This window comes from Schistocerca serialis, chromosome 7, assembly GCF_023864345.2.
Source record: "Schistocerca serialis cubense isolate TAMUIC-IGC-003099 chromosome 7, iqSchSeri2.2, whole genome shotgun sequence".
In the NCBI taxonomy this organism is placed as follows: Eukaryota; Metazoa; Arthropoda; class Insecta; order Orthoptera; family Acrididae; genus Schistocerca; species Schistocerca serialis.
The window spans coordinates 42,925,969-42,949,594 of record NC_064644.1 but is presented as its reverse complement, the minus strand read 5'-3'; the positions used below and the strand labels follow the sequence as shown (position 1 = coordinate 42,949,594).

At 41.9% G+C, this 23,626-nt stretch overlaps 1 protein-coding gene across 1 annotated transcript in view; it reads right to left on the bottom strand.

The window, feature by feature from the left end:
* Positions 1-14,064: 14,064 nt before the first annotated feature.
* Positions 14,065-23,626, bottom strand: part of LOC126412716 (probable splicing factor YJU2B) — a 70,658-nt gene continuing 61,096 nt past the window's right edge. The window contains exon 6 of the mRNA XM_050082434.1: positions 14,065-15,148. Within this exon, the coding sequence (XP_049938391.1) occupies positions 14,241-15,148 (908 nt within the window). The 3' untranslated portion in view covers positions 14,065-14,240. The remainder of the gene's footprint in view (positions 15,149-23,626) is intronic.

Here is a 23,626-nt window from a genome sequence, read left to right as displayed (position 1 = left end):
AGTTTTGAAAAGGTTTACAGCAAATATGTAATAACCACTAAACATTTTCCCCTTCATCATTTTATGCACTGTGTTGGTAAGAAAAGGTTTTGAAAAGGTTTGAAATTATGTGTATAGTTTCTTGGAAGTCTTTGAGTGCTCTGATTCTCTAATACTGGTACTGGATGAATATAGTTCGGGTAATTTGCACACTGTCAATTACACGGCCTCAAAACATATACAATTTGTAACTTTAATACTTGACTGTGTTAAATGTTTACTATAATAATCTCTTACTGACTAGATTATTACAGAATTTTAAATTTGGCCAGTAAGTATATGAGACATTAAAAATCAAATTTTTGTTGCCCCTGGAACCTGCTTCATAGGCAACCTGCAACATGGACCATGCACCATTTTAGCATATAGATTTTTATTACATGACAGCTGCAAATATTGCTTTTGGCTTTTGTTTTATGTTGATCATTGACAGGAAGAAAATGCACCACACTGTCTCCTGTAAGTTAGTGAAAACTGCACCTAAATGTATTTAGTAGCTCTGAATACATTGGAGGAGGACTCTTTAGCTGCCTCATCCACTATAACAACCACATGAAAAAGCGTGTCAGCGAGAGGTGTAACAGTTGTCCAGATTACACACAGATAACATATAGGGAGTATCATAAGGAAATGAGAAGAAATTGCAAGTGTTGATTTGAGTATCTGTATGTGATGGGAAAGAATGATGAACTATAAAATTGAATATATTATCAGTGAGCACTGTGAGACAATAAATTTTACTTAGTTGTCCAGCAGCAAGCATAAATTACAAATGTCTCTTTAGAAATTTTTTCCACTGTTTCACCAAGGAATTCTGTTTTCTTCAGCATCCTTTCACTTATTACACTCTGTTCATTTAAACAGATGCAACACTGAATTAATGATTGCATTTTTATTAGAAAGTCCAGGTTGGAATACCAAATTTTATGAAAAGGATAGATTGCTACTCACCATAAAATTGACATTTTAAGTTGCAGACATGCATAATGAAAAATCTGTTACATTCTGAGCTTTCGGCCAAAGGCTTTTTCAGAAAAGAAAGGAAAACATATGCATTCACTCAAGCAGGCACATCTTGCACACATGACTGCCACTCAGGCCAGACTATGACTGTTGCATTGATCAAAAGCAGCTGGGGAAGGGAGGGGGAGAGGGGGGGGGGGGGGGAGAGAGAGAGAGAGAGAGAGAGAGAGAGAGAGCAGAGTACAGATAGGGAGACAGAAATGCACTGTCTGGCAGAGCATGCAGAGATCAGTGCATAATGAGAGTGAGGGGACATAAACTTGGAGGAGGTGATAGGACAGAGGGGTAGGAAACTGTCAGGTGGAAGGTTTGAGAACATTAATCATAGGTTATGACCAAGATAATTCTGGAAGCAGAGAATGTGTTATAAGGATAATTCACATTTGTGCAGTTCAGAAAAGCGGGTAGTAGAAGAGAGAATCCAAATGGCCTGGATTGTGAAGCAGCTATTGAAATCAAGCATGTTATGTTCAGCTGAATGTTGTGCCACAGGATGTCCCACTTTGCTCTTGGTCACAGTTTGGTGGTGGTCATTCATTCCGGTTGGTAGTTGTATCAGTATAAAAATCTGTGCAATAGTTGCAGCAGAGCTGGAATATGACATGGCTGCTTTCACAGGTGCCCCAGCTACTGGTAGGGTAGGATAAGGTTGTGACAGAATTGGAATAGGAAGTGCTGGGTGGGTAGACCGGGCAGGTCTTGCACCTAGGTCTTCCACGGGGATGTGATCCCTGTAGCATGCTGGGAGTGGGAGTGACACAGGCAAGGGCTTGGATGTTGTGGAGGTTGGGTGGGCAAAGCATCTTGGCTAGTGTCCCACATTTGAGGGAAGGTGGTACTGGAAAATGAAGGGGTTGCTCCTTTGATCCAGTTCTTTGGAGTGGTACGAGGATTGAGGGCGTATGGTGATAAGAGAGATGTTGAGGTTGTCAAGGAATAAGGATGGAGTGTCTTGATCCAGAGTCCAGATCATGAAGATAACTTCAATGAACCTGAACCAGACCATGAGGCTGGGAAAGTTTTCTCTAGATGGTCCATAAGCAGGTTGGCATAGGAGGGTGCTATGTGGATGACCATGGCTATGACACAGATTTGTTTGTATACCTTGCCCTGAAAGGAGAAGTACTTGTGTGTTAAGATAAAGTTATAAGGTCTATGAGGAATGAAGTAGTTGGCTTGGAGATCGAGGGCCATTGGGAGAGATGGTGTTAAGTATTGGCAATTTCCATCCCTTATGCCTTGTCACCTCCTCCCAGTTTACGTCACCTCACCCTCACTGTGCTCTTATCTCTGCCATCACCCCCCACCACTCTTTTTCACCTCTCTGCTCCTCTCCATTTTTTTGCCCCCCCCCCCCCCCCCAAGTGTGCACGCTTCTTACAGCCTCCCGACATGTTCCTGGCAGCCCTGTCCTGCTGTCTTCTAGCCTTTGCATGCTCCTGCTATCCAACCCCCTCCACCCTCACTCTGGACTGCTGTTGTCATTCAATGGAACAGTCATAGGCTGGAGATATCAGACAAGTGTGCATGAGGGGTGCCTGCTTGAGTGAATGTGACTGTGTTTTCCTTTCTTTTCTGAAGAAGGCTTTGGCTGAAAGCTCAGAGTGTAGCAGTCTTTTCATCTGCCTGTCTGCAACTCAAAGTCTCATTGTTACAGAGAGCAGCAATCTATCCTTTTCATAATTATTCTATTTTTATTAGATAATATAGTTTAAGGTGCTTCCTAAATTGGAAATTAAAGATGAATGTGAATGTTAATTTGCACACAAACATATTTGCATATGACACGGAGAACATCAGTGCTGGCCATCAGTTATCTTACAAAGTGAAATTCCAAGTAGTGCTAATAGAAATACTTAAAACTTATTTCTAACTTTTGAAACTTGTACTTCCCAAGGGAGGAAGAGGAATTCTCTGGGAAAGGTTGGAGAGAAGGGGCAGATTACTCAGACCACAAGTTGCAAGGAATCCATCTGTTATACTGAGTACACTCACAGACCCACATGAAGGATTTTATGAGGGTGGTTTGAAAAGTTCTCGGAATCACCACGGGAGGTCAGCGCTAGCACAATGAGCTGTTCACGTGATATTCATTGGATTGTTGCCTCTAAACACATGCCATGTCAGTGCTCTTGAAGAGAGCTGCGGCGGTGATGTGGCTCTGTTGTTGTTCCCGTGTAGTGATTTGTGAAGATGGAAAAAAATCGAGATTCGAGCAGTGATTAAGTACTTTGTAAAGAAAGGTATGAAAGCAAAGGACAGTCATGCTGATTTCCAGAATACACTGCTCCTTCATTTTCAATTGTTGCCAAGTGGAAAAATGAATTTAAATTTGGTTGGGAGAGCTTAGATGATGATCCACGCAGTAGTCGGCCAAGATATGTCACTATTCCAGAAATCATTGCAAAAGTGCACAAAATGGTCATGGAGGATCACTGATTGAAAGTGCGTGAAATTGCTCACACGTGCCAGATGTCATCTGAAAGGGTATATCACATTTTAACTAAAGATTTAGAAATGAAAAAATTATCTGTGAGATTGATGCCATGACTCTTGACACTGGACCAAAACTGCATGAGAATGGACATATTGGAACAATGTTTGGCTCATTTTAGGTGAAATGAATAAGATTTTTTTGTGACCACAGATGAAACTTAGGTGCACTACTATACCCCAGAGACAAAACAGCAGTCAAAGCAGTGGAAACTGATTATCTGCCACAAAAAAGGCAAAGACAATTCCTTTGGTGGGGAAGGTCATGGCATCATGATACAAAGGGGATCCTGTTTGTAGATTATCTCCCCACTGGGCAAACAGTTACTGGAGAAAACTATGCTAACCTCCTGGACAAATTGCAACACAAGATATGTGAAAAAAAGGCCAGGTTTAGCAAGGAAGAAAGTCATCATCCATCAAGACAATCCACACGTGCACACACGTGCCGTCGCCATGTCAAAATTACATGAACTAACGTACGAATTATTGCCACACCTGCCTTATTCACCAGATATGGCTCTGTCAGACTTCAATCTCTTTCCAAAACTGAAAGTTTTTCTTGGTGGACGAAGATTCACTTCAAATGAAGAACTGATAGCCAGAGTTGACAACTATTTTGCAGGCTTGGAGGAAACTCATTTTCGAGATGGGTTCAAGGCACTGGAACATCACTGGACTAAGTGCATTAATCTATAACGAGACTACATTGAAAAATAAAAAAAGTTTCAGTGATGTAAGTACTTTTTTTCTATTCCGTTCCAAGAATTTTTCAAACCACCTTCGTAAGTAGATACAGGAACTATTGGGAGTTGTAGTTGGTGGAGGCAATGTATAAATAAAGGACAAGATGGTTAGTACTAAAGATTGACTGTTTTGGAATTTAATGCGGGTGATTAGTGGAAAGATGAGGTGCATCCAGTGATGAGGACTTTTAAAGGGGCCTTTAGGAGTAATACCAGAGATTAAGCAGGAATAGAGCAAAGTAAGTTTGCAAGACTGTAATTATGCTGATATTGATGTCAAGGGTTAGGGAACTTGATGAGATCAGTGCTGGAGAACTTGCAGGGCAGAGGGGGCTATGGCGGGCAAGGATGAGGGGAATGAAGGGGGGAGAGTTATTCATGCCATAGACGCTATGGAGGGAGTTGTTCTCCAAATGGCTCACATCACAGGTAGGAAATTTAGAAATGGAGGTCAAACTCCAAAGGGGGACAAAAAGGCTAAAAAGGATGGATGAAATAGAAAAAGGAACAAAACCACTAGGAATACAGGAAATCAGGTGGATAGCCAGGTCGACATAAGAACACCAAGGGAGGGGATGGAGAGGGCAGAGGGGAAGGAGTGAGGACAGGGAGGGAGGGGCACAGGGAAGGAAATGGAGCCTGGGAAGGAAGAACGCTGCTTTGTATGACCCTGTGGCCTTCCCTTTCCTGGCTACACACTGGGAAGAGGGCCAGGCTCACTAGCTTGGGGTGAAACACTTTCTCCACTACTTGGTCTGTACTAGGACAGATGGGCACACATTCACAGCCACAAGGCCATTATTTTGTTGGAGAAAGTATCAAAGACAAGTTTGGAGAAGTGGAGTGTTTCAGTAAGATGAGGTTGGGTTCACTGTTGATCAAAACTTCTTATGCTGCCGAATCTGCAGCTCTTTGTGCTTGTGATCATCTGCCCAGTGTTCTGGTGTCCATTACTCCTTACCAGTCTTTGAATATGGTTCAGGGAGTCATTTTTCATCGGACCTCATATTTCAAACTGATGAGGAACTCTGGACCAATGTGGAATTACAAGGAATTTTGTCTTGGTTCAGAAAATTCATGTTCCACTACCCATGAGATGTTTTCGGAGCATGCATTTCGGGCAAATCTTTCTGCTGCATGGCTGACCCTCTACATAGCACATGTGTACACCCACTCCATGAGCGGAGCTCCTGTGTTCCATTTCCCATGTCTGTTAATTGTCATGTACGTCACTATCCCTGCTCGCCAGAGGCCTGGCTTATAAGAAGGAAAAGAAGACACAGGAATATAAGTCCCACGATCGTTTATCTTTCACTGAGGCTCATCAGAAATGTGACAGACTTCACCCTGTGTTGATGACTTCCACCTTTGCCTCTTTAATGTCCTTTCCCCCTCCACCCCCCCTCTTCCTTCTCCAGCTGCACCCCCTTTCCTCCCCCCCCCCCCCTCCTGTGTGGTTCCCACAACCTCCCTCCCAGCTGCCACTCCCCCTCCCCAGCTGGAGAGGTGTCCCCCTTTTTTGGTGCCGGCTGGTGGAGGGGATCTCTCCTGGGACCCCTCCCTGTGGTCTCTCTCAGGCTGGAGGCCTGATACACAACTTGACCATGGGATGTGCCCCAAGGTCACCTGTTCTCTTCCAGTTCCGAACCTTGCAAAAACCTGCTCTCCTTCTGTGCACTGCCCTCCTCAGCCTCTGAAAGAGGAGGAGGAGGAGAAGGAAAACAAACGTAAGTCCCAGGACAAGCCCCTCTCACCCTCAGAGGTGCCATCTCTTCCCTCGCAACATGACTTCTCATTTGCGAATACCATCCTGTCCTTGTTGGTAACCTGGTGGTGTGACTGGCCCCAGCCCACTCGTCTCCCATTTGGATACCACTTTGTGCTTATTCAGAGGAACTGTAATGGGTACTACTGTCACCTTCCAGAATTGCCTTCTACTCAGCAGCTTGTGTCATTCTCCAAGAATCTCATTTATGTTACTGATGCTCACTCACCACACATTTGCACATTGGTCCATGTGGACCTTGTTAGTTCATGGATTCCTCTTCATACCATGTTGGAAGCAATTGCTGTCTGGGTCCACTTGGATTCTGTGGTCACAGTTTGCAATCTCCTGACAGGCCACCTACACCTCCTACCCTCCTTCAGCAACTCTCCCCTCACCTTCCAGCTCCTTGGGGATTTTATGCCCATCACCCCTTTGTTGGGCAGTGCTTTCTTATCTAGTCAGAGACTCCTCATTGACCAGTTTCTTGCAGACTACAACCTGTACCTTCTTAATGTTACATATGGCACTTTCTCTGTCATTGATCTTTTGCTCACTTCACATTCCCCTCTTCCTTCCTTACACTGGTCGCCACATGATGATCTTTGTGACAGTGACCCCTTCCCGTTGATTCTCTCGTTTCTATCCCACATCCCGGTGAGCAGGTTACCCTGCTGGGCTTTCCACCATGCTGATTTGCTTTTATATACTTCAAAGGCTGTATCTGAACCTTATTTGTCGGGTTGTATTGATGAAGTTGTACATGATGTGTCCGATAAGATAATCCATGCTGCCGACATTGCTGTACCCACTTGATGGGCTCTGTTCACCAGCAGCCAGTTCCATGGTGCAGCACAGCCATTGCCACTGTCATCTGTGATCATTGTCATGCCTTGCAACATCTTAAGTGGCACCCATCCTCCACCAGTCTTATTAACTTTAAAAGTCTTCACACCAAAGCCCGTTACTTGTTCAAACAGAGCAGGTGGTTGTGTTGGGAACACTTTGTCTCCTCTGTAGGTTCTTCGGTCAATTTGTTATGGGTGTGGGCTCCACTCTGCACCATTGAATGTTGTCAGCAGAGTCTTCCATTCTGAGCCTTGCCCTTCCAGGTAGCCTTTGTAACAGATTCATCAGTTCTCGTGGAACACCTCACTATCCATTTTGTGACAGCATTGGCATCAGTCTCCTATCCAGCTGCCTTGCTTCTCCAGAAACAGTGGGATAAAGCTTCCCGCTTATGTATTACCCCTTGTGAGGAAGAATCCTACAACAAACCTTTTACTAAAGGGGAGCTTCTTCTGGCCTTCTCTTCTTCCATGATTCAGCTTCTGATCCTGATTCTTTCCATAACCAATTGCTTCAATACCTCAAACCTACACAACGTCAATGTCTCATACAGGAGTTACTGTATTTGGATCTAACACTTTTCCCCTCTCAATGGAGAGACAGTATTGTGGTTGCTGTCCAAGCTCAGCAAGGATTCATTATCCCTTGATAGTTACTGGCCAGTCAGCCTGACCAATGTCTCCTGCAAGTGATGGCTAGAGTAGATGGTGGCTTGTCTACTCTACTGGGTCCCTGAATCTTGAGACCTTTTATCTCCATAACAGTGTGGCTTTTGGGAGGGATGGTGTCCCATCAATCATCTGCTTTGAGTGGAAATTGTAGTTCAGCAGACCTTTTCTCAATGCAACCATCTTGTTGCAGTTTTCTTTGATCTTCATAAGACCTACAACACAGCTTGGTGCCATCACATCCTCCTTACACTCCATGAGTGGGGTCTTTGTGCCCCCCCCCCCCCCTTTTAATTTGCCAGGTCCTATCCCACATGTCATTATGAGTTCAGGTTGGCGCCGTTCTCAGCTCTCTGCGCACTCAGGAGAAAGGTGTTACACATGGCTCCATAATAAGTGTCCTTTCTTCCCCTCATTGTTTTTAACGGACTTGTGGCCTCTGCCGGACCATTGGCCACCACTCCTCTTTATGTGGATGGTTTCTGTATTTGGGCTAGCTTCCACTTGGTGGCCTCTGTGGAACGACTGCTCCAGGGTGCCGTCCGACATGTTTCCATATGGACACACTCATGTTGTTTTCAGTTATGTCCCCTTAAGGCAAGGGTGGTGCATTTCTGTTGCTATAATAATGTCCATTCTGATCCAGAGGTCTACCTCAATGACTATCACCTGATCGTGGGCCCCCAGTTCCACTTCTTCAGTCTTCCTTTTGACAACAAGCTTACTTGGTTGCCCCATATCCATCATCTGAAGGTGGCTGTTTTCGTAAATGCAATGTCCTTCACATTCTTGCCCACATCTCTTGGGGTGCGGATTGTTTGAGCCTTCTCTACCTTTATTGGGCATTAGTTCTGTCTCATGCGGAGTATGGTTGTCAAGTTTATGGATCAGCTGGTCCTTCCATGCTGCTCCTTGTGGACCGAGTTCTCCATCATGGTATCCGTTTAGCCACCGGTGCCTTTTGCACTAGCCATGTTGATAGTTTTCTGGTTGATGCTGTGATCCCTCATGTTTTAGTTCAGCAGTCTCAATTCCTGGTTTCCTATGCCATCACTATCTGCTCTTCCCCTGCTCATCCCTCCTATTCTATTCTCTTCGCACCTTTAGGCCATCGCCCGCCCACTGCCCATCCTCAGTTGGGTTTACCAATTAGATTCTTCTTTGCTCCTGTCTGCCGCCATTTCCGTCTCCTCTCCTTGTCGTCTTCCTCTTGTTCTCTCCCAAACACTCCCCATTGGTTAGTTCCTCGGTCCTGGATTCAAATGGATCTCTTCTGGGGTTTGAAAACCTCCACTGGTACAATGATGTTCTATTGTTTGTTCAGAAGGCTCTTATGGGTGTTTCAGGATGCCATTGTTTCTTACACCGATAGCTGAGCTTGTGGGATATGACTTCACGTCTTCCATTGGCACAGAACACCATCTCTAGCCTGCCATGTGTAGGGTCTTTACTGTGGCACTGATGGCATCTATCGAGCCCTCTGCTTTGTTAAATGATCCTTCCTCAACCAATTCAAGATTATGTACAGACTCAGTGGGTGGCCTCCAGGGTATTACTCAGTGTTTTCCCACCCATGACGTTCTCACTGATCTTGGCGATGCTGCTTGTTTTGTTGATTTTGATGCTCCCAGTCACGTACGTATCCAGGGTAATGAACTTGCTGATCATCCGGCACTTCCTATGACACCTATGGGGCTGGATTTGTCACTTTACATCAAATCACTTTTCACTCAGTTGTGAGCCAACTATTGGGAGGGTACTTCCCTGTCTAACAACCTTCGTATAATCAAGGAGATTTCCACCACAGGGCATTCTTCACTCTGCCTCTCCCAATGGGAATCTACCATCCTCTGCCATCTTTGTGTCAGCCATACTAGGCTGACCCGTGGTTTTTTACTCTGCAATGAGCTGCCCCCTGTTCATACTTGTGGGGCCCCTCTCACAGTGATCCATATTTTGCTAGATTGCTCCTGCCTTTTGGCCCTTTGCACTAGATATTTTATTATTATTATTTCTTGATGATCGCATGGTTGCATCTGTCTTTGGGTTTCTTTGTGAAAGTGGTTTATTGTGCCAGATTTAAGTCCTTGAATTTCCTTCAGGATTTGGAGACCCTCAGTTAACATTGACCTTACCTCCACAGCAGCTGGGCTCTCCTTTCCATTTTTTCCTTACTTTTGCCCTTTTTTTGTGATGTTTCATCTCCCCTCTTCTCGTGTCTTCTTCTCCTGGTGTTGCCCCTGTTGTGTTGTGATCACGGTATGATGTGGAGATTCAGAAAGGGTTGGTGACAGAGCTGGTGCCACAATGTGTACAGCGTTTCTGGGGCACCATCACCCCCCCCCCCCCCCTCCTGTTTTTTCTTCTATTTGCTGCTCCTTTTACCTCTTTGTTTGCCTGTTTTCCCTTCCCCTTGACTGGATTGTGCTGTTTCTCTCTTGGTTACTGCCAGCTTAGATCATGGGACTGATGACCTCACTGTTTGTTGCCCCCCCGCCAATCAACCATCCATCCAACCAACCGCTGCAGATGTTTCATGAGTGGAGCATAATTGTGGAAACTGGCAAACTTTCTGCCTCTGATGATAGTTGTAATCACTAGTTTGTTTGTGTAGGGCTCTCATCAGTAAGGTTCTTAGCACTCTAATCGGTACTGTCTGTGACAATGTTGAAATATTTAAAATGCAAACACCGACACCAGGCTCGTTATCTCCTTGTCTCAATGAAATTCACACAACTACCTTAAGCTAACAAATCCTGCCATGACTAATATAATCACAGCTTTAAACTGAGGTGTTAAAATACAAGTACACAAACACAACAAAAGGTTAAATAAGCAAGTCAGAAAATTTTGGCCAGCAGATTGTTTGGAAAATAAATGGATGAGAACACACTACCTAACAATGTAGGTAAAAGTCAAATGTAAGAATACAACATTTCATCTGTACACTGCTTCCTGAACGACATACTGGAGGAAAGGGTTGAAGGAACAGGACTCCACCTGCCGGTGATGGACAGCATTCGAAAATTCACAAGTGACAAAGTGGCTGTTGAATCAGACAACAGGAAAGGAAGAAACAGTGTAAACAAAGAGGAGACAAAAATAGATGCAACAGAGAAATGGGGAAACTGTGGTAGAGGTTTGGATTTGAAAAAGCAATGGTGGGATTTGCAGCATTAATCATGTATTTAATGGAACAGGTGCCTTAAACAAAGGTGTTAAATGTACTCAAAGCAACTGTTATAAAGTTTAATTTGTATTTAGAAGGGAACTGCAAAAACAAATCCACTGATCTCACACCATTAACTCTCAAAGGATTTACTGTCTACAACCTGTAATGATTTAATGATAAATGGAGGAATGAACAATCTTTTATTGTTGCCTAACATTGAGGGCAGGTCATCTGATAAGCTAAGAACTTTATTCTTGTCTTCATATAAAACATTAGATGTTAAAATGTATTGTACTGTCAGTGGCACACCACAAATATTGCATTGCATTCCAATGGGCCTCTCACTGGTCGAAGTAACTATGTTTCGAAGTGCCACATCCAATATGGAGACAACTGAGCACTACCTGATCCCTTCCAAGGCTGGGAGACAGTGCACCATGATTGGAGTGACAACCATTACAGATTTTGGGTTTTCAGCGGGGAATTCAAAAGATCTCCTTCGAAATCTTAAAGATGCTCAAAGTTAATTATTGAACTATGTGGAAAAAAAGGAACATAAATTAGTTCAGCATGCACACACATTATTCAACATGTAAACATCACTACAGATATTCAGATTTAGGTGGTGACACATTCGATATGCCTGCTATCACTGGCGATAATGTGATGCAAACGAATAGCAAAATTCTGCATGACCTGCTGAAGTGTCGGAAAATCAATGCTGTCGATGACCTACTGAATGGCTGTTTTCTGCTCAGCAATGATTTTGAGGTTATTGCTGTACACTTTGTCTTTAATATAGCCCCACAAAAAGGAGTCACATGTGTTCAGATATGGAAAATATAGTGGACAATCGAGGCCCATGCGAGTGGCCTCTCAGTACCACAGAGCCAGAATGCGGTCTCCAAAGTGCTCTTCCAGGACATCAAACACTTTCCTGCTACGATGGGATCAAGCTCCATCTTGCAGGAACCACATCTTGTTGCAATCAGGGTCACTTTGGACAATGGAGAGGAAATAATCTTTTAAAACCTTCATGTACTGTTCAGTAGTCACTTTGCCATCAAGGAATATCATACCGATTAGTCCATAACTAGACATTGCACACCACAGAGTCACCTGTTGAGGGTGAAGAGACTTCTTGATCATGAAATGGGGATTTTTAGTCCCCCAAATGCGCCAACATTGCTTATTGATGAACCTGTCCAAATGAAAGTGAGCTTTGTCGCTAAACAAAACCATACAATTCCCATCATGCCCCGGGGCCAACTGTGCAGTTCGAACGCCCTGACACAAACCGTTCAGAAGTTATGATGATTTTATTTAAGTAAGTTCAATAACTGTCACCCTGTATGTGGGACAAATAAAGAACAGCTGAGGAGAGGTGTAAGGGACACAGTCACACACTTGTCTGAAAGGGTGTAGCAAATCAGCTGTCACCAAGCATGCCAAGAGTATGGTCACGAAATGAGATATAACAAGTTTGGAAGGATGGTGATTTAAACCCATATCCTACCAAGATTTAGATTTTCTGTGATTCTCCTAAATCACTCCAGGCAAATGCCAGGATGGTTCATTTGCAAAGGCATGGCTGATTTCCTTTCCTGTCATTGAAATAATCTAAATTTATGCTCCACCTCAAATGACCTTGTTGTTGATGGGACATTAAACTCTAATCTTTCTTCGTTCCCTGCTTGATTCTGTCAGCATAAGGGTGTCAGACAACCTAAACAACTAGAACGGACATTTCAATGTACTGGAGCCAAACTAAACTACAAGAAAGGCATGACACTAACAACACATCTAAGTCTGATTTGGGTCCATGCAGTGAGCAAAGATAATACCGTTGTTTGCTGCAGTTGAAGGAGATAACAGAAACACCACTCAAGAATTAGGCCTTATGCTTGTTGTCACTGGCTGGTTGTTGCCTACAAGGCAGTATGAGGAGCTGTCTATGATCATGGGACATGTGATCACCATGTTGCCAATTCCTCCAGCTGTTATTGCCAGTGGATGAATCCTGATGATGCTGCTGCTTCTTTATTCAAACAGCTCTTCATTTGGCCTTATGAGGCTAGTAGGACTTCCCTACATCAGAAACAAATCTGAGGAGATACCAGGAATAAAAACCATGAACTTCCACACTGAAAGCAGCAATGCTAAGCATTTGACTACCAAGATAGTCAGGTAGCTTGGTAAGTTGCTGGAATGTTTTCTGCAAAAACTGAACTGTTAACTTTATTGTGAATACAATAACATACCATAAATTTCTTGAATAGCTTGTGCATGAAATGTGGATGAGCCTTGACTGGCCGATTCTAGAGGTACTTGCTATGTCTCTGGAGCTAACACATGGGTTGTGAGTAACGACTGCTAAAACATGTATTTTTTTCATTGCACTTGTTGCATGTCTGCCGCTTACACTCTGTGTAGTAGCATTCCAGTGTCACTTCAATATTAATATTTTACACAGTTGCTGAGTTGAAATTCTTGGTGGACACTGTCTGTTGAGACATCTTTGCACATATGACTAAACTGATCTCTGTTATCAAGTATCTAAAAGATCAGGACCTGATAAATGTGAATTACACAAAAATACAATAGAAAAATACATTCTTCTGTGACCCTTTCATACCAGCATTGTGACAGTGCAACAATTTCCCCATTAACTAAAATGACATATTTCCTTATCTCTCTGGATTGGTCTCTCTGGGCTCTGCAATGCTGATAGCAGAGACCACTGTGATTTCATTTAAGGAGCAATATTGATACTAGTATGAAACTTCCTGGCAGATTAAAACTGTGTGCCGGACCAAGACTCAAACTTCTAACCTTGTGAGCATGTGCTCTACTGACTGAGCTACCAAAGCACATCCTTACTTCTGCCAGAACCTCATCTCCTGCCTTCCAGACTTCACAGAAGTTCTCCTGTAAATCTTTTGGAACTAGCATTCCTGAAAGAAAGCTGTACCAGTAGATAGTGCATTATTTGGTTGTGACTTTCTTGCTGTTCATCTGTGATACCTTGAACAGTTGTGGCGTGTGAGACATGGCAGCTGAGCATAATCAGCATAAATGTAATAAAGTAATCTAGAAGTAATTATCATAGTTATCATTGTGAGTAGATTATCACGTGTCGTAGCTGGTGTTTAACTTTTTTCATTATGGAAGTAGCATGTAGTGGCAGCACCTACCACAGTTTATGCATAATTGGACTTATATCACTGAAGCATCTTCTTCCAGGCAGAATTTATGGAACATGGTGTGAGAATGAATTAACACATATGAGGCAAAATACTTGTACATGCATTTTAAAAAAATTCTCAGACTTTAATTTCTCTATTTTATATACACTTTACAAGAATTTAATATACATATATTTTACATTTATGACACAGGCATTTTACCCTTTAAGGAATTCGGTACCAGTAACATCTCAAAGTGTGTATAACTCTTTGTATTTAATATAATGATACAAATGTTAATTAGGAACTAACATGATCATCGCTATCTGAGCTTGTAGAGCCATGATATCCACTATCTACTAAGCAAACTGTCTGCCTTTTCTTATTGATGAAAGACTGTTCAGCCACTGGATTACATGAAGAGCTTCTATTCACAGGCACTGGAGCCATTTCCTTGACAGACCCCGCAGTTCCTTTCAAATGACATGATGTAGATTTGTTGTCATGTGATGTGGATATACTTGTCTCAATATTAGAGCTACAAATGGGGGAAGTGAAAGTCTTAACCCAGGTTTTTCCTGAAGAAGTGAAATTTAAAACACGAGATTTACTACAGCTGCTTCTCAGAACTTCTTGCTTTGCAGAAGAAGCCTCTGTGACTGCCTGCATTTCCTCATCAGCAGACAAACTAGCATTACTACAGCTAATATGAGTAACTGCAGAAGGCACATTTGAGATTAAGTTTTGTTTGACATTCATAATATTTTCTTGTGGACAGGGTGCCACTACTTTTGTATTCATGCATGAATCAAATTGCTGAACACTGTCTGCAGGTAATACAGATGGACAGTCATTTTCATCCGTAAACTCTAAAGTTTCCTTCTGTCCCTGTACATCTACTTCACTTGTGGTTTTACCAGTTTCAGAAACACTGCATGTTTCAGCAGTGTGATTATATTCAGTTTCACCTTCTCTGGTCAGGTGCCTATCTGTCAATACAGTTGCTTCAGGCAATGTCACAGTCTGCGGGATGGTTCCCTTCTCTCGCTTCTTTACTAATATCTGTGAAGTGTGTTTTTTAGTATCACAACTGCCATGTGTTCTCTTCAGTGGCTTAATCAAGCCACGCATATCATTAGTCTTGCTGCTGGGGAGAACAGGACGTTCTATGATGGCTTGTCGAGACTGCGACTGACGTTCTAGAATACCTAAAATTTTGAAATAATGAAAATATTTTAAAACAATTACACACCTATATAAAATTCTGTAAGAGTAATTTCAGATAAAAGGTATATTCCTTGGCAAGTGTGCATGTAAATGCATCATACTGCACTGTACACATTTCCTAAAGGAACATTACGTCAATAAAATTGTCATGAGCTGTAACTACAAACTGCATTATAAACCAGTTTGTGTGCGGCTAATTCTGAGTGTGGGAACAAACAATGGAAGAGACAAGCACATTATTATGAAACACAAATCACCAGGAAACTGCAGAACAAAATTCTATATGCATGCAAAATTGAAATAAATGAACACTTTTTTCACGTACAGCCTTTTTGAAAATATGAGGCAAAAGGCTTCATCCATTGCACAGAGGTCACTATAAACTGAATGATGCACCAGTTTTTGACTGTTTCTGCACGGCACTGACCAAGACGCTGAGTATCTTACTGAATTTAAAAAATTTTCGTAACAGTTTTGAAAAATGTTATATGGGGTGTTCAAAAAGTCTCTCCGCAGTGCTGTATGATTGTTAGCCGTGCGTGCCGTATGATTGTTCGCCTGCCTGGGTTACTTCCCTTCAAGTGGCTGGTTGGTTGGTTGTTTCGGGGAAGGAGACCAGACAGCGAAGTCATCGGTCTCATCAGATTAGGGAAGGAGGGGGAAGGAAGTCGGCCATGCCCTTTGAAAGGAACCATCCTGGCATTTGCCTGGAGCGATTTAGGGAAATCACGGAAAACCTAAATCAGGATGGCCGGACGCGGGATTGAACCGTCGTCCTCCTGAATGCGAGCTTCAAGTGGACTCTCCCAACATTACACTGTTTCGTTTATCTCAGCCAGGGTCAGTAGTATTGTTGGTGTGTGTTGTTACATGTTGACATGAACATTAAAGTTTAGTTCCTTTGTTTTGTTCGTGTCACTGTTAAAATGCTAACCACTGAAGAGCATGTGTTTTTAGTCGAACAAGTGTTCGAAGCTGGTAGTAAATACACAGTTTCAGTTCGTCAAACATTTAATACAGTTTTCTCGGTGACAACACTCCCACATCGCAATACTGTGTGACAGATGGACCGAGAAGTGGTCGTCCTAGCGTTTTGTCTGAGGATAAACTACTCAATATTTCCAATAAAATGTGCACGAGTCCAAACAAGTCAGTAAGAAAACTCGCTCAAGAAATCAATGTTAATGTCGGAACGGCCCACACAGCTGTTAGGAAAAAATTAGAACTTTTCCCATACAAAGAGACAGTTGTGCAAGAACTGAAAAATACTGATCTTGGCAAGAGACTGTATTGTATTCAACAACAGGGGGGACACTTTCAACATTTAAATGTGAAAAACTGTAAGTAAAAATGAATATTCAATAAATTAATAACTTTTATTTCACTGAGTTTCATTTCTGTATATTCAATGTGGCATATGGCACATGCGGCTAACAATCATATGGCACTGTGGAGAGACTTTTTGAACACCCCATATTATAATCAAAAACAAAAAATTCTGTTGATTGAGTTAGGACGTCCATTAAAGTACAAAGCAGTGTACGACATAGTAATATATCAATGAACTCAAATAATCAACCAATCTTTTGAACAGGTATGGTTTCCCGATATTTTGAAATATGAAGACATTAAAAACTCAAGAAATGTTCAAAGGAAGACATGTGAAACAATTGAAGGGACACAAAGAGTGCAATAATGTTAAGTGTTGGAGAAAGTAGCAGCAATCCACTATTCACTATTTTATTGTAAAATATATTATTCTCAACAACAAGGAAAATGGACTGGGAATGCAGTAAAGAATTTTGTCGAAAAATGATATGAATAATGTTGCAGGTATCTTCTGCGATCTTGCAAAGGCCTTCAAATCGGTTAGCCATAAGCCCTGTCTTGCTTATCTACAAATCAGATAAATATGCAATTTGAGGCATTGGTCTACAACGGCTTAATCATACTTGTAGAACAGAAGACAATGGGTAATTACCACTTTAAATCAATTGTCATTTTAAATGGAGTACAGGATTACAAGTTCTGTCTCAATACTCCGTTCTAGGGCCAAACCTGTTTTTATTCTACATAAGTGATTTATTGATAAATATGAAGTCAGTTCTGTTTGAAAATTGTACTTCTGTATCAATCAAAAGTAACAATGCAGACAGAATTTTGAGCTCTGTTGTGAACACTCTCAATGTGATATAAAAGTAGTTCCAATTAAATAGGTTGAAACTGAACACTGTTCAAAATCAAAAATTTAAAGTGCCACAACATTAAAACAGATCACAACAATCAGCTTTTCAATAAACTGATGCAACAGAATTACCTGGATACAATTTGGACAAGAATTTAAGCTGAAAAATACATGTTGAATTCCTAGCAATTAGATTAAGCAGTTTTACATTTTCTGTGTAAATAGTACTGACACAAAAACATGAAAAAATAGCATATCATACTTATTTTGAATATATTATTAGGTATGACATAGTTTACTGATGTATTTCAGGTACTGAAGCTTCAGAAGAAAATTGTCAGATACATGTGTGGTGAACAACAAAAAGAATCGTCCCTGATCATCTCCACCCTATACATTTATGAAATTATATTATTTTCACACAACAGACTAAAATTATTTGAATAAACTCATTTTGGCCAAACTTACTACACATGAAACAAAGATAATTTCATGCTTCTCACACATTGATTGAAAGTATATGCCCAAACTACACAGTATATGGAGATGAAAATATATTATAAATTATTAAGGTGTGTTGATATCAAAATACACGTCACTGTGATAAGTATGCAAAACCATCGCAAAAGCATCTCTGCCACTGTCGGCATAGTTACTGTCATTATTTGCAGTTGTTGATCTCCTGTTTGTTGTTGCATCATATGCTTGCATAAAAAGTTACTATGGAATACTGAGCAAAACTTATTGTGAACATGAGAATAAATTCGAGTTCCTGTAGTGGTGACCCTGAAAAGGAAAGCAAAGTTTAAACACTGAAACATGTAGTCAGAAAAAATGGATCCATTGATGCAAGCACCCAAAACTGTAATCAGAACGGAAGAATGCTCACTGTGTGACTTAGGATCACCATCCGTGACTTTTATTTCACCAAAAAATGGCATGATAAGGTGTAAATATACAAGATGGGAGTATGTGCAAAGGAACTGAAATGTTAAGCTTCCCATATTCTGGTTGAGACGACCTCAGATTTGGTTCATGCAAATCGAATGCATCTTTCAACGTGTCGGGTGTTCAATAACACTGATAGATTTAATATCATGGTCTCACATCTAGATTTAGAAGCACTTACTTACTTTACTTTACTTTAGGTGATCAGGTCCAGAAGACCGCACACTACTACAAGGTTCCTCCTTCACTGGGTTTTGTTTTGTGCCTCCTGGTGCCCATCATTCTCTATTCCAATATGCAGCAAGTCCTCAAGGATTCCATCCCTCAATCTCTTCCTTAGTCTTCCTGGTGGGCATCTTCCACAGGGAGTATAATCCATAGCTTTCAAAGGCTATCGGCATTTATCCATCTGACTGATATGCCCTGCCCATACAAGGTGCTTGGTTCTCATCAGTCCTAGAATGTTTGATCTATTGTACATTTCGTCTAGTTCACAATTATGTCTGATCCTCCATTCTCCAGTGATCTCATCCTGTACTGGACCAAAGATCTTTCTTAAAACTTTCCACTCAAAAACAAGAAGATTGTTCAAGTCTTTTTTCCAGACACTCCAAGTTTCACAACCATACAGTATGACAGGTTGAAACATTGTTTTATACAGCTGGAGTTTGAAATTCCTCAAGAGACCACATGATGCAAGAAGTTGACTGAGACCAAAGTATGATCGATTGGTAGCTTGGAGCCTCGCTTTGGCTTCTGCTTTACATGCTGTGTCTTCTGTAAAAATTAACCCCAGCATGGGTCCTGCTCATCACCAGACATTCCGTCTTTGATTAATTTACAAGGAGTCCAATTTTGCTTGCTTCTGCATCCACGCTTTCATTCGTCTGCATTAGTTCCTCCTTAGATCTGGACAACAGGGCCACATTATCAGCAAACACGAGATGTGTGATTTTCTCACCCTCTACCTCTATACCCTTGGAACTTTTATGAGAGGCTTCTCTCATCATCTTTTCAAGTGTCAGGTTGAACAATACCAGTGACACACCATCTCCTTGTCTCAACCGTGTGTTTATGTTAAAGCTCTCGGTGAGGTGGTTCCCAAGCTTCACTTTGCCTTTTGAATCAGTGAGACATATTCCAACTAGGCTGATGAGTTTCTTAGAGTTTTAGAAGTAACTAAGGAAATTGAAGAAACTGAACATAACGTACATACTATGTCCAAGTAGTTACAAAAACAAACCGCAAATTACTGCCCTATCCTCCGTGTATGACAGACTACAATGCACTTACCACCATTTTATATAACTAACAGCCTTTTTAAAAAACTCTTATTCTAGATAATTAGCAATTTCTAATTCATCGTTATTTCTTGTACACGCTAAGCGCGTGATATTTGTCGCTGCAGTAGCGGTCGGTCTCTCGCGGCTACACGCCGTCTCACTTAACTGCTGACGTGCCGGTGCCTACTCCGCACCTACGCGTGTGCTGCGCGCTCGCTAACAGCTCCAAGCTGGTTTCTTTCATGCAGCCGGAAGACACAGCAACCAAAATTCATTCAAACATCCCAATAAATCTTAACATAAATATTAAGTAGATGTGATTCATTGTTAAATTCTTTTCCTTGTTTTGTTTCACATTAGCTGGATAAATCACATGAAGTTCTTAACGATTTACATTATTCTGCATACCTTAGTCTGCCAATCCTATAAGTGAAGTTTCACTACTGCTTTGAATCATTGTATAAGCTACAAACTACAGCCCTAACCCTCTTACACATCGAACTATGAGGACATTTAACGTTATCTTCCTTGGACAAGGCCAGATATGGGCAAACCAATGCAATGCCACGGGTTTTTCACACTACTGACGAGGCATAAACGACCAATCGTCCGGGCTGCCGTATATCGGTGGGTGACTGTTCCTTGGTTGCTATGCAGTTATTTTTGCCCTCCCCATTTATTTTACTCTACCGCCGTGGTCATTGTTCTATCCTGTTTTCCTTCTTCTGTCGATGAGGAGGCCCCTACAACATGTTAGGTACCCTCTTCCGACTGTACCGGTCTTTTAATCTTACCACCCCTTTACACCGAGATATGTACTCTGCCTATAATTAGCCGGTGATGTAAGCGCTACGGGAACTGTGCCTAGTTGTCCTTTCAGTTCAATTTGTTATCGCCAGTTTTAAAACTAACACACACGCAGCCTAGCAGCCAGCTCCAGGTGGCCAGTGTTACATGTTAACATTGAGCGTTCCGACTACTTACAGCGTTATTATTATACATTATTGTGTTTTTATTTTCCTGTCAATATATGTCATTGTGTTTAATTATGTCATTATGCTAGCGCTAGTGATTTATAGTTCATGATTTTCATTTTATGTAGTGTTATGTACTGCGTGCACAAAAAGTGACGCTATTTATGCATGTATGCTATTCTAGCTTCAGAGCTATTTTTATTGCTTGAACAGTCGACATTTTCCTAGTACAGCAGGTCGCTAATAACGCTGCTGATACTTTTATTCCATGTATCGCAGGAAACCCATGTGCCTACACTAATTCTTATTAAGTCAGACGGACGCCCTTAGGCCCGCTGAACCACGGTATCGCAGACAGCTCCAATGCACTGCCTACCCCTCAATTATTAGACAGGTTGCCTTAGCACTGTCCGCAGGTTGCCCTGCAAATCATATAATCATCAATCCAAGTCTGCAGATTGCACTAACGCACTGCTGAACTTATTAGTCGAGTCACTCGCAGGTAGTTCATTCGCACCGCGAACTTGTACTTACACGTCACCGAATCCTAGGCTCCTTGGTTGACCACAAAACAATTCATACATCAATTACCGTGAGACAATTTGCGCTCACACTACGCCTTTGGCACTCAACCACAAATGAACTGAGCCCCAAACGCTCTTTTATTACATTTTATACAACGCCACTTTCTACATGGCAATTCCATTGCAAAATCATCGGATTCTGCCAAAGATTCAGATACCGTTCCCCAAATGGTAGCCTTTTCCGTTGCTGAACGATTTTGTTGCTTTTCACCACCTGACAGTGCAAACTGCACTTTTAAGAACAATGTTGTTATATACACACACTGTCGGATTCTACTGATGTAGTCCCTTATGCACTTCGTCAACCGACTAAAAAACAACATCCCCTGACGGATTTCGTATCCGATTCGGAAGTTTATGTTCGGGAAATATTCCCTTTATTTTATTTCTTGTCAATTATTATTACTTCAATGTTACGTTTTATTGTTATCAATTTATAGTTATGATTAATGTTAGTACACTTTATGGTTATACGTTATTTTTGTGTCATATTCGGTATTCCCTTTTAATTTTCATTGTTTCTCGACTGGAAGTATCTCTGATAGCACCAATTGGCCTTCAATTCGTATCCGCCATCAGCTACCATTAGTCACACATTTACACAACACTTCATATGCCCAATAACAACTTACAACACACTCACACTGTTCATATCCACACTACCTTGGTGTAACTTGTTGATGTTACCAGACCTCTATTGTCATATACTAAGTACATGAACAAGGCTTTTATCGTTTATGCCTTCTGCTCTTCGGAAGGGGAAAGGGAAGTACGTACGTATGTACATTATGTTCAGTAGCAGTTTCTTTTAATCAACAACGTAATCAATTTACCTGTTGAACACTTCAGTTGTTCTGTTAAAATGGAATCAAACGTCTTTGTGACATCAGCTATTCGTTTATTATTGCTTTGCAATAAACTGTTACTTTTAAGCTGCACTTACAATGTCTTAGTCTCGGACGCAGAGCCACTAGCGCTCTCCGACGCTGTTATCTGAGCTCAGCACTCTGCCGGCTCAGCGCTGATAAAGCTGCGCTGCGCCGCCTCCACTGCTTCATGCCCAGCCTCTGTATTCACGAGCAACAGACTCGCTCTCGCTAACATTCATTTCCGACTTCAGTACAGTTAATCTCTCTATTGACCACTTCTGTAAGTAAAGATCCTATGATTATTGAGTTAACTTGAGTTGTCCTACCCTCATTCGGGTTTTCTACAGCTGAAAAACCACTCAATATTATTTCTGAAATTTATGAAGTACTTCACTTGTCTCGCCGTGTCGAGCCTTAGCGGGGTGGGTGCCCCTGTGTAGTGGCCAATGCGTGGGAGGTGCCTAGGCTGTGCAGGTTTACACCGTGGTCACAGGATTCCTTCTCATTTTACTCATTTAAAAAAAAAAAAACTTTCTTCATACAAAATCTCAAATTAATTAACGACACTTGGCCTTCGTCCCATAGCAGGTTTAAAAATTTTTACTGCGAGTTACGCTTAGTCTGCGCTGCGTAGTACTGCCTCCGCGTTCAGCGTCTTTTTTGCTGACGCGTGATTGATCAGCGGATACTCAGTGTTGAATTACACCATTGTCTTGTCGCCTTGCTACCCCCACGGCTGCCAAACTGTTGGTTGCCTGCCGTGATTCTATTTCGTGGCCTTCATCATCAGTAAGCGTGACTGAACTGGTCCATCGTCAATACTTGTCACGTAATTATTGCTACAATGTTGTACCCCCTCTCATCAAGTAAGCCAGGAAATTTTTACTTGTAGGGTCACTAATACTTTCTCTCGCAGTCGACCGCTATCAACATTGGAAGCTGAAAGCAACCTCCGTTCAAATGGCTGTGAATTTATCATCCGCAATGGGAAGCATGTTAACCTCAATGGTTGTCGTTGTCGCCGTTAAGGCGCCTCCATTTCACGTCTACCCTTCCACATCTGGTGTGCTTTTTGGACGTCGTCATAATCTGGTGCATACTCCACATTATGCTATTGTGTTAGCTGATGTCAACTTAACATTATTAGAAGAGGAAGACCGTGCTTTATATGATACAGCTCCGCAATTGTCAAAATATGAAAGCTTCTTGACGCAGACGAAGGAACATGAGTTTCTCCGATCTCTGTGGGAAGTGACTAGAATTATTTCAACCCTTCGAAGTCAATTGAACAGTATTAGGGATGCAGTACCACGGCCTCGTTTCAAATGAGCCTGGTTGCCCATTGGAGGTACATTATTAAAATCTGTCTTTGGGACTCCTGACGAAACAGACGCAAAACGCTGGGATTGGACACACAGCAAGCGCTTTCGGAAACACAAGTTAATCACGAAGTGTCGGTACATCAACAGGTTCGCCTGACACATCTTGAGAATAACCTGTTAGCCACAACTAGACAAATACAAGTTGTAGCCGACAGATTAACACAACACTATGGTACACTTGAACAATCCTTTAACCAAGAGTGGACTCATCTTCGCTCGGGATTACGTAATCTG